At 44.1% G+C, this 12,878-nt stretch overlaps 1 protein-coding gene across 7 annotated transcripts in view; it reads left to right on the top strand.

The window, feature by feature from the left end:
* YTHDC1 (YTH N6-methyladenosine RNA binding protein C1) overlaps positions 1-12,878 on the top strand; it is a 162,618-nt gene that overhangs the window by 76,400 nt on the left and 73,340 nt on the right. For all 7 annotated transcript variants that reach the window (XM_078676260.1, XM_078676262.1, XM_078676263.1 and 4 more), the window contains 2 exons: positions 3,994-4,078; positions 12,274-12,440. In XM_078676260.1, coding sequence (XP_078532386.1) covers positions 3,994-4,078; positions 12,274-12,440 — 252 coding nt within the window. The remainder of the gene's footprint in view (positions 1-3,993; positions 4,079-12,273; positions 12,441-12,878) is intronic.

Here is a 12,878-nt window from a genome sequence, read left to right on the forward strand (position 1 = left end):
AATGGCGTCTGAACTCGGACGTGGCGAAAGGCCTCTTTCTGCAATGGGGAGAGCCTTGGTTAGATCTATTCGCCACAGAAGAGAACGCGCAATGTCATCAGTTCTGCGCGTTGGAGTTTCCAAGACGGCACTCGCACGGCGACGCCTTTCGGCGCGAGTGGAGCTGCGGTCTGTTGTACGCCTTTCCGCCTATACCACTTCTGCCCAGAGTGCTGAAGATGATCAGGCGCGACCGGGCCCAAGTTATCCTTGTGGCTCCGGACTGGGCTCGAAGGTACTGGTATCCCGAGCTACTCAGCATGTCAGTCGGTCCCTCAATCCGCCTGCCCCTTCAGGAGGACCTTCTGTCGCAGCAACAGGGGACGGTCCTCCACCCGAACCTGTCCAGTCTCCACCTCCATGCGTGGAGATTGAGCGGCGACAGTTGAGGCCATTTGACTTGCCTCCTGAACTTTGTGATGTCATTCTGGCAGCCAGGCGTCCCTCCACAAAGTCGGTATACGCCTGCTGGTGGAACAGATTTGTGGCATGGTGCACAGCAAAGGCTGTGGACCCTCTCTCTGCCCCTCTCTCCGAGGTTCTCCTCTTTCTTCTCTCTCTTGCCCAGCAGGGCTCTGCGCTGGGCACTATCAAGGGCTACCTTTCTGCCCTTTCGGCCTTTCTGAGGCTGCCTGATCAACCTTCTTTGTTCAAGTCCCCTATTGTAACGAGATTTTTGAAGGGCATCACGCACATGTATCCACCTGTTCCGTTCGTGATGCCTCAGTGGGACTTGAACCTGTTTCTGACTTTTTTGATGTGCGCTCCCTTTGAGCCACTTCATTCCTGTCCTATCCGTCTCCTGACTTTAAAGACGGCCTTCCTGGTTGCCATCACCTCTGCCAGGAGAGTGAGTGAGCTCCAGGCTCTTTCTGTCAAACCTCCTTTCATGTCCATTCATCCAGACAAGGTGGTTCTGAGAACTAGACCTTCTTTCCTGCCCAAAGTAGTTTCTGCTTTTCACATCGGGCAGTCCATCACCTTGCCCTCCTTCTTCCCGCCTCCGCATCCTTCCAAAGATGAAGAGCGGCTCCATCGTCTGGACCCAAAACGTGCGCTTTCATTTTATATGGATCGCACACGCCAGTTCCGGGTGGATGACCAACTGTTTGTTGGCTACGTGGGTGAGAAGAAGGGAAGGGCGGTACAGAAACGAACCATCTCTCGGTGGGTCGTCCTGTGCATCAAAGCATGCTTCTCTTTGGCTCGGAAGGAGCCTCCTGTTGGGCTGAGAGCTCATTCCACTCGGACCACGGCGGCTACTACTGCCCTGGGCCGGGGAGTCCCTTTGCAGGACATTTGCCAGGCGGCTACGTGGGCCTCGCTGCACACCTTTGCGAGGCACTACTGCCTGGACAGTCAAGTCCAGAGTTCTTTGGCCGTTCGGTCCTCCAGGATTTTCTGGTGTAGGATTGTATTGGTTCGCAGACCCACCACCGGGGTTGGTATTGCTGGGGTATCTATTCTAAGGTAAGGAATCTAATACTAACCTGTTTCTTTCAGATGAACAAGTTACTTACCTTCGGTAACGATATATCTGTAAGAAACAGTAGTTAGTATTAGATTCCTTACCGCCCCACCCATCCTCCCCGTTCTGCGAACTGATACCTAGGGTTAAGGACATCCTTTCAGGGCCCTAGTTTCAAATGGCACCAGTGTTGGTTCTCACATGGCTCTGCGTGTTCTGGCGGTGAAAAGCTGTGTGCAAAGAACTGACGTCAGCGCGCGGAGGCGGCGTCTATATACTCCAGCGACGTCATCACGGCGCACGACGACGGACGCGGAGCCGCAGGGGACGCCTGCAGACGACGCCTACCGACGCGCAGGGGTACTGCTACGCAAAAGTTTCCGGATCCAGACTGACGCCTGGGGATATTCTAAGGTAAGGAATCTAATACTAACTACTGTTTCTTACAGATATATCGTTACCGAAGGTAAGTAACTTGTTCGTTAAGTCGTCAGACAACAGATACACGAGTGGGAACTTCATCCTCCAATTCTTCAACCTTTCTTTCACAAGTGGGGCCAACCAGAGATAAATCTGTCCGCCACACACTGCAACTCCAAATGCCCAAGCTTCGCCGCCAGATATCCACACCCATTGTTCAAAGGCAATGCGATATGGATGAGCTGCTCAAACAAATTTGCGTACGCTTTTCCACCTCTCACACTAATTCCGTTAGTGGTACGCAAGCTACAGCAAACATTCCCTAACATTGATTCTCATAGAACCAACGTGGGCAAGACAACTGTGGTACACCACACTACTAGAACTCTCAGTAGTACCACATCAAAAATTAAAACTCTCTCCACATCTACTGAGACAGAACCATGGAGAGATCATGCATCCAGACCCAATGCAGCTCAACCTAGCGATTTGGCTCCTGAGGTCTTAGAATTTGGATACCTCAATCTTCCACCAGATTGCATGAATGTCATAAAAGAAGGAAGACACCCCCACCACTAGAGCATGCTATGCAGCCAAGTGGAAAAGGTTTGTTGTGTATTGCACAAATAACAAGATTAACCCATTAGATGTTTCTATCCAAAACATCATATGCTACCTGCTCCATCTACAAAGATGTAGTTTAGCGTACTCCTCAATCAGGTTACATCTTGGTGCTATAGCAGCCTACCTTCAAGACAGACAACATTTCTTATTATTTAGAGTACCTGCCATCAAAGCATTTATGGATGGTCTCAAAAGAATAATTACTCCCAAGATACCACCCTCCCCGGCATGGAATTTAAATATGGTTGTCACTAGATGTATGGGTCCTCAATTTGAACCATTGCATAAGTGCGAATTACAGTCCCTTACATGGAAAGTTGTGTTTTTTATTTGCTATTACCTCACTCAGAAGAGTAAGTAAGATCCAGGCATTAACAATTCAAGAACCATTTATACAACTCCATCACAACAAAGTGGTTCTTAAAACTAACTTGAAATTCCTTCCAAAAGTCATTTCACCGTTCCACCTTTACCAATCTATTGAGTTGCCAGTGTTCTTTTCTCAACCACAAACAGTTGCAGAAAGAGCTCTACATACATTAGATGTAAAAAGAGCGCTCCTCTACTACATTGATAGGACAAAAACATTTTGTAAAAGAAAACAATTGTTTGTGTCCTTTTCTCCTCCACATACAGGTAATCCCATTTCAAAATCTGGGATTGCAAGGTGGATTGTTGAATGCATTCAAATTTGTTACCAAAAAGCCAAACACACACTATCCATTCTCCCTAGGGCTCATTCCACCCGTAAAATAGGGGCATCTATGGCATTCCTAGGAAATACACCCCCAGATGATATCTGTAAAGCAGCTGCATGATGCGTGCTCATAGTTCAAAAACTAAGAATCGGGGTAAAATATGCATTGCCTGATGCTCTGTTCCTGTCTGAATTAGACCGGGCCCTGATGCTTAGGTGAAGTGCTACTCCGTTTCTTTTGTCACCTTTAAAATATGAAAATCTGTGTTCTTTGTCTTAACCTAATGCTGATTGTTGCACCCTCCTGCTAATGCGTACATAATTGTGTTGCTCTGAATGCTTAATATTGTTTGCACACATTGGCCACTCTTAAGTAAAATGTGGTTATGCAGTGGCATGTATGGGTTTGATAGATGCAGAACACTTGCTGTTGATAGTGACCACAAAACAGGCAGATGTAACACGAGTTGCTCAGTTGCAAATAGAAGGGAATTATAGCAGCTAAAGAAAAAACACTTAAACTATACAGACAACACCAATCAATAGAAATAAAACAGATAACCAGGTTAAGGAAGTTACGCTTGTGCTTTTCATTATTAACCTAGTTTCTGAATTTGGATACGTTCGTAATTGAAAATCATTATAACCAAAATCATGCTCTTCTGTGACCAGAACAAATAATCAAACCTGTTATACCGGGACAATGGAGTAATCACGCTAACCTTTTATGTTTACTGCTTCTTAGGCGAGAATTACCCTTCACCAAATCATCTCACCTTAGCAATCCTTGGAATGAGAATAAACCAGTGAAGATAGGACGTGATGGCCAGGTGAGTTTATTTGTTTGTATTACCAATTATCTGGGGCAGTTTAACAAGTCATTTAAATGGAAAAATGACAATGAAATTACATGTGATCAAAACATTAGATGTTTACCTACTCTCTAGCTAAATTTAAAGCTAGCAGTCTCAGTGTTTTTGCAAGTGTATTTTAATCTACTGTGCTGAAGATTTCCAATACATGGACACAATGAAATGCAAAAACAATAATCACACACTTAATAAGTGAAATGTCTTTTGTCCAGCCGGACAAGAAATTTATTTTTTGTTAAAAGGAGTGTTAAGAAATGTGAGAACCATTAGATGCCAAGCGGGCACAGCCGTGACCAAAAAACCCCATATGCAATATATAAATGCAATATTGAAAAATGCAATTGTAGGAGAGTAGGGTCTGCAATCCTATGATCACCCAGATTTTTGCTTTTTGCTGCACTGGTTTACGACTTTCCCTGGCTGTGGGCCTGCTAATCAGACCCACAGCCTAGCTGTTCTCTCTATCCAAATTGTACTCAGGTACTGAATTGGCACTGGGCCCTCTCCAAGTCCCTGTACCCAGGGCTGAGGTGTACCCAGAAGTCTCCCAGGGGCTGAAGCATGTATTATGCCACCCCTGGGCTGACTAACTAAACTGACACAACTGGCTGCACGACAGCTGGGGCAAGGTGGTGTACTCACCCTTTGCTTTAGATATAGTATACCTATATCTAACCCTAAAATGGACACACAGATCTCCTATCAGTCACTCCTATGGCAGGCCTTAACAATCCTGAAGGCAGAGTGCTTGGAATCGTGTGAGATGGTGCTCTGGCATGAGCTGAGCCTGTCTGCGGCTTTCGGGATCCATCCCTTAGCCGTTTCCATGATATCGCATACCATATACTCTTAAGTGCATTATAATCCTCGCGGTTATATGCCAACTCTGGTATCGCTTTATCAAAACATGTCGAGTAAGGTGTCATACGAATTGGAATACTAACCCCTCGCCAATTCTGGCGACGGGGTTAGCATTCCACCCTTCTAGAGGGACACGACATGTATGTAACCCCTAACCCCGGTTAAAGTCAAACAGAGCCTCAGCTCCACAAAATGGATGCTGCCACCGAGACACAAGTCTGCCCTCCTGCTGCTGGGAGTCCTCCCAGAGCAGGAGATAAGGACAAAGGGTTTCCTGCCAGGGGCGGTGCCAGCACCGTCCCAGACAGGGTTTTGTGTATTGTAGGTAGGCAGGGCTTTAGAGGAAGGTGACTGCACGTGGCACCCCGGTGCTCACTGTGCATAGGCTGGCTGGAACCAGTTCCAGGGTCACTCCAGACCCTGTGCTGGGGAAAAGCCCGCCAAGGAAGTGGGTGTAACCACCCCCCTCCTAGTCCCACCCCTAGGGCAGGACTTAGTCGCGTGCCAGCCCCTTTTTACAGGATAAAGGTAGGAACTGGCCCCCTTCCAAATCAGATCATCTTTGAATCCTGAAACTACTTTCCACGAAAGGAACTCAAGACTTCTTCCTAAGATTTCTCCCTTGTGACTAAGGAGTAGTCACCCTGCATCCGCAGGCACCATCTTAAGAACACTGCGGTCTGCTGCAAGTCTCTCCTCCGGATCAAGACTGCCCAGCTCGACGAGAACCGGCTTCCCTGGCACCTCTGACCTCTACCTGCATCATCAGTCACGCTGAGATTCGTGGGTGTGACGAGACCTCGAGGGACCGGCCATCTTCAAGACTGCACGACTTCTTTCCAGCAAGCCCGCCGAGTAATTTCCTGGTGAGTGCTTTGGGGTCCGAGAAGCCCCGACCCTGAGCAGCTCCAGCACCGAAGTGCAGCCTCCCAGCATCTCCACGATCTGCGTGGGGCCCTTCTGCTTTTTGCTGCTCACCGCGTTGTTTGGCTACTAGCCCGCTGGCTTGTGGCCTTCTGAACGACGCCCGGCGACATTTCTGCTGCTGGTCTGGTTGCTCCAGGCTGCCCCTTGCTCCCTTCCAAAAGAGGAGCACCCCGGACCCTCCTGGTCCACTCAAGACGCCATTTTGAGTCCACCGCGTGGGCTTGAATTAGCCAAGGCTTGTTGCCCAATCCTGGGTAACTTCGACGCCGACAGCTTCATCCATCGTGGGACAGCTCGCCTCTCCATCCTGGTCGCCGACAACGCCTCCTGGTCCGTGAGATCTGCAGAGCCAGCGTCGCCCACTCACCTAGTCGAGGTGACTTCGCCCGGTGCCATCCTGGTGCCCACTTAATCACTGGCTAGTGATTCAAGAACTTGGTCCCCTCTGCTTTCAGGTTTCTTCTTCCTCGATCCAGGCTTGGATCCAACGAACTTTCCTTCACTGGTCGCCTGCCAGCAACTTCCTTCTTCCAGGCTCCTGGTCCGGCAACGAGATCCCCGACGTCTTTTCAGACCTATGCAGCTGCAGCCCCTGGGCTAGGTAACTTCGGCACTTCGGTGTCCCAGCATAGCCTCACTATCCTAGGGTCAGGATCCACTGTCGTTTTCTTCCTACCAGGTCGGGTTCGCCCGTGAACACTAACTTTGCCTTTACTAGCTCCCATAGACTTTGTCCCGCATCCCGCGTGAGAGTGCACACTCTGCACCCGAGTCCCCTAGGTCTCCTAGAAGTAATCTAACGATTCTATAGTCAAGTCCTAGCGAGTCCAAAGCCTATTAGTACTGTACTTACCTGCTAGTAATTTCGCATTCCACTTTTAAAGTATATGGTTTTTCGTGCCCCTCGGGCATTTGTGTATAACGTGCTAACTTAAGTATTTTCGTAAGAGTTTTGTTGTGTGCCTAGCACCCTGTCCTCATAAAGAGTACAGGGTTGTTGTGATTCTAATAAATACACTGTTTATTTTCATAACACTTGTGTGGTGTCCTTTCACTGGGTGTTCAAGGGGTAATGTGATGGTAAAACAGCTGGCTTAACACGCCCTCTAGAGTCTTAGCCTTAGACTGCTCGTATCCATGCTACTAGGATAGCTGGTCTATAAGGTTGACTTACAACCAATCATCAATAAGGGTTGTTTGGACTGATATATAGTGATCACTAGAATAGTGAACACTGCACATCAGGCCAACTTCTCACAGCAATGGTGTGTTCTAAACAATTTAAATCTGTAACACTGACTACAAGTACACAGACGTATTTGTGCTTTGCCCTTTTGGCCACCAGTTCCGTTGTTTTGTCTTGAATGTTAAGGGTCACGGCTGTGCCCGCTTGGCATCTAATGGTTCTCACATTTCTTAACACTCCTTTTAACAAAAAATAAATGTCTTGTCCGGCTGGACAAAAGACATTTCACTTATTAAGTGTGTGATTATTGTTTTTGCATTTCATTGTCCATAAATAGGGACCACTGTTCTGTGTAACATGATACTGCCCAAGGTCCCTATGGTATACCTTCTGGGTTCCCTTGTTTTTTTGTAAAAGAAAGAAGATTTCCAATACAGCAATTAAATGTATGCACAAACATTTGCATACGTTGATTAGCTATTTTCAAAAAAGGTTTAACTATAAGGAGAGTAAGGTGGAATGGAACAGAAAGTTGATGAAAAAAGTCAATGATAAATTCAGCCCATCTATTGAGGCTGCCCCAGAGTAGTACATTTGTGAAATCATTACTTGCCTGGCTTTGGCAATATGTTTCTGACTTACGCCATGCTATATAGGCAGTTAGTAGATGCTTGAGAGGCGACACAATCATTTGCCAGAGCTGACCACTATTTTAGCACTGCCCTGGTCAATGAGAGAGAATAAATATGAGACCGGAGAAAGTACCAAAATGGTATAAAAGGTCATGAGAAGGCCATATATCCTGCGTTGAAGAACCATGTGGCAAGTGTGGAAAAAAAAACATTTTCCAACAAATACTGCGGCTATAGATCAAACTTTTCCAGTGACCATTACTTTAGGCAGACATACCAAATATAAACCGAGTTGAGGACTCCAGGTGACCTTCCAGAATTTGGAAGTATGGACCTGAAAACAGTTGTAGAACAACTATAGAGCTTGTGATGCAAGATCACTCTCTCCAAGCGCATACAAAAAGTGCACAAGGAGCACTGTAGAGTGTGTAATCTGCTTACAAAAGAGAAACTATTTAGCAGTCAACCATTTGGACCTTTCTAGGGAATTTCTTCACGAGATCAAGGAGCAGTTTTGTAGGGGGAACAAACCCGAAATCCGAAAAGGTTTTTGAGTGCAGAGACTATTTCAGCTGTGACAAACAGTCAGCAGGTCCTTAGTATGGGAGCAGTAGCGTCAATCAAACTGCAGAGCAGAAGATTTACTACAAGAGAAACTGCCCCTATCAGTTTGGCTCAAACTGGCCCTGGCCCCTTGAACCCAGGACTCAGCTCAATGATTATGGAAGTTTCTCACATTACTAGACCGACTTAGACATGTGGGTGATGAGAAACCGTATACAGTGGATATTACATTTTGATTAAAAAGAAAAGCGCACTGTAATGTCAATAGTAAGCGATAATCGGTACCACAGAAATTAATAGTTGGGAGTGGTGCGAAAAAGGGTGTGTGCTTTGCACAGATATAAGATAATGCCTAAGTTTAACAAGAAAAAAGACTTGCCCTCTTTATGTTAGTAAGCTTTGTAGTGAACAAATTATGCGTGTGAATTGTTTCTAGGTACATGCCATGTCCAACATACTTTGAGTTGTGTATTCCTGTATGTTTGCTGCACTTCACTAGACACTCCTAGTTGCACTGGCTGTCATTGCTACTCGTTCTCCCTTACTATATTCCTACTATGTACATCGTTTGTCTGTTGCATCCTTTTATTTTATTTTTTACTTCAAATTCACTTTGAAACGATTCTTCTTCAGCATCAATTATTTCATATTCTCTTATACATGCAATATTATCTACCTGGCACGGTGTCCAGTCTGTGCAAACTGTTATGAAGAGTAGTCAAAACAATGCTCTGCCTCTTCCCTCACCTTCTCCTGTCACCTAAAGAATTATTTATACACTGATGTTTTTTACCGCACAGGTGAGGGGATATGGTGTGGTATTGAGCATTTGTGGCCTGTTATTAATGATTGTAGTGGTAGCTTCCTTCTGAGGAGCAAATACATTGTATTTTCCTCATCCCCAATCCAGTCCACATTTAGCTAGTGTACTCTAAAGAATAGTCTCTGTGTAGCTGTGCCAAGAGGAAACGTATTAATACCTTAAAGGAAAAGATTATTTCAAAGCCATACTAACATTTCTACCTAAAGGGAAATTACGCAGATGACCCCGTAAATTCTCAATTGCTTCAGGCATACCCATCCTGTGCTTAATAATTTGCTCCAGATATCAGAAACGGACCTCTGCAGGTAAGTCAAATTAGAATTAATTAGTACAATAGTGAGTTTGCCCATGTCATCTATTGGCAGTGTCCTTTACATTTAAAATTTGCAATGGGACAACCATTAGGTGTTTGCTGTGTCACTGTTCGTAAGTGACAGCATTTTTCCTCTGACACTAAATGAATAGTTTAGGATATGGCTTGCAGCTGCACTTCTCTTCAGCTCTGTCTAGTGTTCCACATCTTAAATTTCTTTAAGGTACTGCATTACCACCAAGGTTGGAAATATTCGCATAGCAGCTGTGCAAAAAACTTGTGCGTGTTCTCTACACGTTGAATAAGATAGTTGACAGTTACAATTAAAGTTTGAGTGAATAATGCAGCGGAAGCTCACCAGTGTTACTATCATGGTGTCCGTGACCATGAATCAGTACCAAGCTGGGGCACATCCTATACAACTGTGAGAGAGCACAGGGGGTGGTACCTTGTCACTTAAGGCATTGAATAAGGGGTACCTTCACAACAGGGCTGTCAGGGATACAGCTGCTGTAATTGAAGGGTTGTTGTCTGTCTTGGTTCTTGGTGAACCAGGCCCCCCCTTCTAACATCCTTTTAATGATCGCCCCAAGGGAACTGTGGGTGAAACGGAGGCACAGGTTGGAAAAGTAGCCCACAAGAGCAGAGAGATGTCTTGGCTGCAAAGATCCCACCCCTACATCTTCCTCTTTGTAGATAGCGCAAATGCACGCTTTTGGGCTGTTGCACCTCTCCTGGATTACATACATTGCTATTTATCTAGGGAGACCCCAGCCTGTGATCTTATACTTTGTGGCAGTTTCAGCGCCAGTCTCCCAGAAGATATGGGGTTGAAAGGAGAGATTTAGTGGGTTGCTGAAACTTGTAGTGAGAGCAAAAATATGTTGGCAAAATTAAAGTTGGCATAGGCGCTGGAAGTTGAGGTGCAGGGTGTGCTACAGCACCTCCCAAATAAGCATGCTGGAGTTAAGAAGGTGAATAATCAAGAAAGATGCCTTCAATTTTTTTTCAATATCTTGTCTCATTTGTGTGCATTCAAAGATAGAGGTCAATTGTCAGGCTATGTCTTCTTCAAATTGCTGCTTATTCTTTTAACATGGAAAGGGGCGTATTCTTTCTCTGACTGCAAATTGAGAGGATTTTGTAATGTGAGCTATGTGACAATCTTGCTTGTATGCAGAGTGTGAAAGGAAAGGATTGCAGCACAGCAACATTTAAACACTTGTAAATTAACTGTACAAATATTTGAAAATATATCCGCATTTGTGAAAGCACAAATGAAGCACATTTGTACCTCTGAAGTTTAGTGTAAAACAAAGATTTGTATCGGATCAAAACAAATCTAGACACTTAGTGAGGCTCGAAGGGTAAATATTGCTAAATCTAAATTTCTACACATTTGTGTGCTATATCATATTAGCAGTGAATTGCATACCTATGCAAATTTAGTAGCCGTTCCAGTGAACAATATGGCCTCTGTAACTTAGTGTGCCTCCACACCACGCTAAATATTACATGCTTACTAGTCTCCTCCTGAATGTTTGTGGCTCATTTGCTTCTCTTGATCTTGGAGCGATGCTTGTTTTTGCAAAATCCCACTTACTTCAGTGATGTAACATTGATGGCAGCACCCTAAGTCTGAAACTTGTTCCAGCTCCGCTGAAAGCTAATGCTTTACAGGTGGTTATGTCCTCATACACTGTACGAGTAACTGCACACTTCATACCGAGGATATCCAGGAAACTCTTTCTTGAACTTTTAGTGTATTTAATTGATTGTATAAGTTGACCACAGCTGTAACCTGTAAATTGACCAGAGCTGTAATCTATTACATTTGTGTATCCAGGAGGTAGCAGGCCGTATCACAGCTTTTCACGTGTCATTAGCTCCTATGTTTATTATAATGACGACAGTTTCTATTATGTACGTTTCTTGTCATGTGATAGGAGCTTTCATGTCTTTACACATAACTAGATTACAGTTTACCAGATCTCTTAATGGTGCACACACATTTCTGTGATTTCTCTCTAAGCTTTATTCCATACTATGCGGCTTTCCTTCCTTGCTGCTACATTTAATGTTATTGCAGTCTTTATGCTCATTGGTTAAAGTATTGTTTTAATACAGTATGGTATTTGGTCAGCCGAATTAATTTCCTACCACACTTTCTTTGCAGTTTCAGGATCAGTGATCTGAAGCGGTGTCCATGCATGGAATTAGTATTTTATAGTTGGGCAATAGTGAAGGTAGTTTGTGTAACAAATTTACCAGACTGTTTCAGTTTCTCTGTACTTATTGTGAAAGCTGAAAATGTGCCTGTGAGTAGTTTGGACATAACGTATTTAACCAGCATTGTGAATTCACTTCTTTGAGCTCAAGATTATAGGCAGGTATGTCCCTGTATTTGTGTGCTCAGTTGCCCATTTGTCTACCTTTGACTCATTCTCACATTCACCTAAACATTATTACTCCCCATCATACATACACAATTGATACTTGTGAAAAAGCACTTCTATTTTAAACAAAAACTTGATCTTTTGGTTTTGCCAATGTCTGATGTGGAGTAAGGCTGTCCTCCTAAAGTTTGAATGCATTTAAAATCATCAAAAGTATCAGCTGGTATAAGACTTAAAACTTGTATTTGGTTAATGGTTTGTACACAGTATGCCCTTTTTAACTTGTGAAATATCTACATGTTCAGACTTGTAATTCTGTTTGCATTGCTAACCTCACAGTTTCGTAAAATTATTCAAAGACACTCTCAATGAGTTGATATTTCAATATTTGTAGATGATTTTAAGTGATTAGCATCCATTTTTTAATCTACATTTTCATTGACTATTTTAGGAAATTGAAAATGCATGTGGAACCCAGCTTTGCCTTCTTTTCCCTCCCGATGAAAGTATTGACTTGTATCCGGTCATTCATAAATTACGTCATAAAAGAAGAGCTAACTCTCAGCCACGAACAAGAGGCCGTCCTTCACGTCGAGAACCAGTGCGGGACGTGGGAAGGTTAGAAACGTTCTTTGGACTGATAGTAAGCGCATGTATCGGAATAACATGATGGAAGAGTACGAATCACCATTTTCCTGCGATGACGAAGAGCATGAAAAAATCCTCACATCAAGCTGCATGGACCAGTTTGTGGCTTTATTGAGGATTTCAACTTGTCTTCCTGCTGTCCCTTCTTCATAAGTCTTTTATTTCTGAAGACCAAAATGAGGGTCTCGCATATGGAGTGATTTCTTAGACTAGCTTTTAAAAATCGAAGTTAATATATTATTTTGTTAAAGTCCATAGATTGGCTTCAAGTTTTGATTAGGGAGTAGTGTATTCATGCAGAGAAAAAAATGTTAATTTATTGTTTAAAAGCCTTTTTTTCAGGTGTATCACTGGAATACCCTAATCAGATTTGGGACTTATATAAAGGATCTAATAATTTTACAGAAG

This window comes from Lissotriton helveticus, chromosome 2_1 (genome assembly GCF_964261635.1).
Source record: "Lissotriton helveticus chromosome 2_1, aLisHel1.1, whole genome shotgun sequence".
NCBI lineage: Eukaryota > Metazoa > Chordata > Amphibia > Caudata > Salamandridae > Lissotriton > Lissotriton helveticus.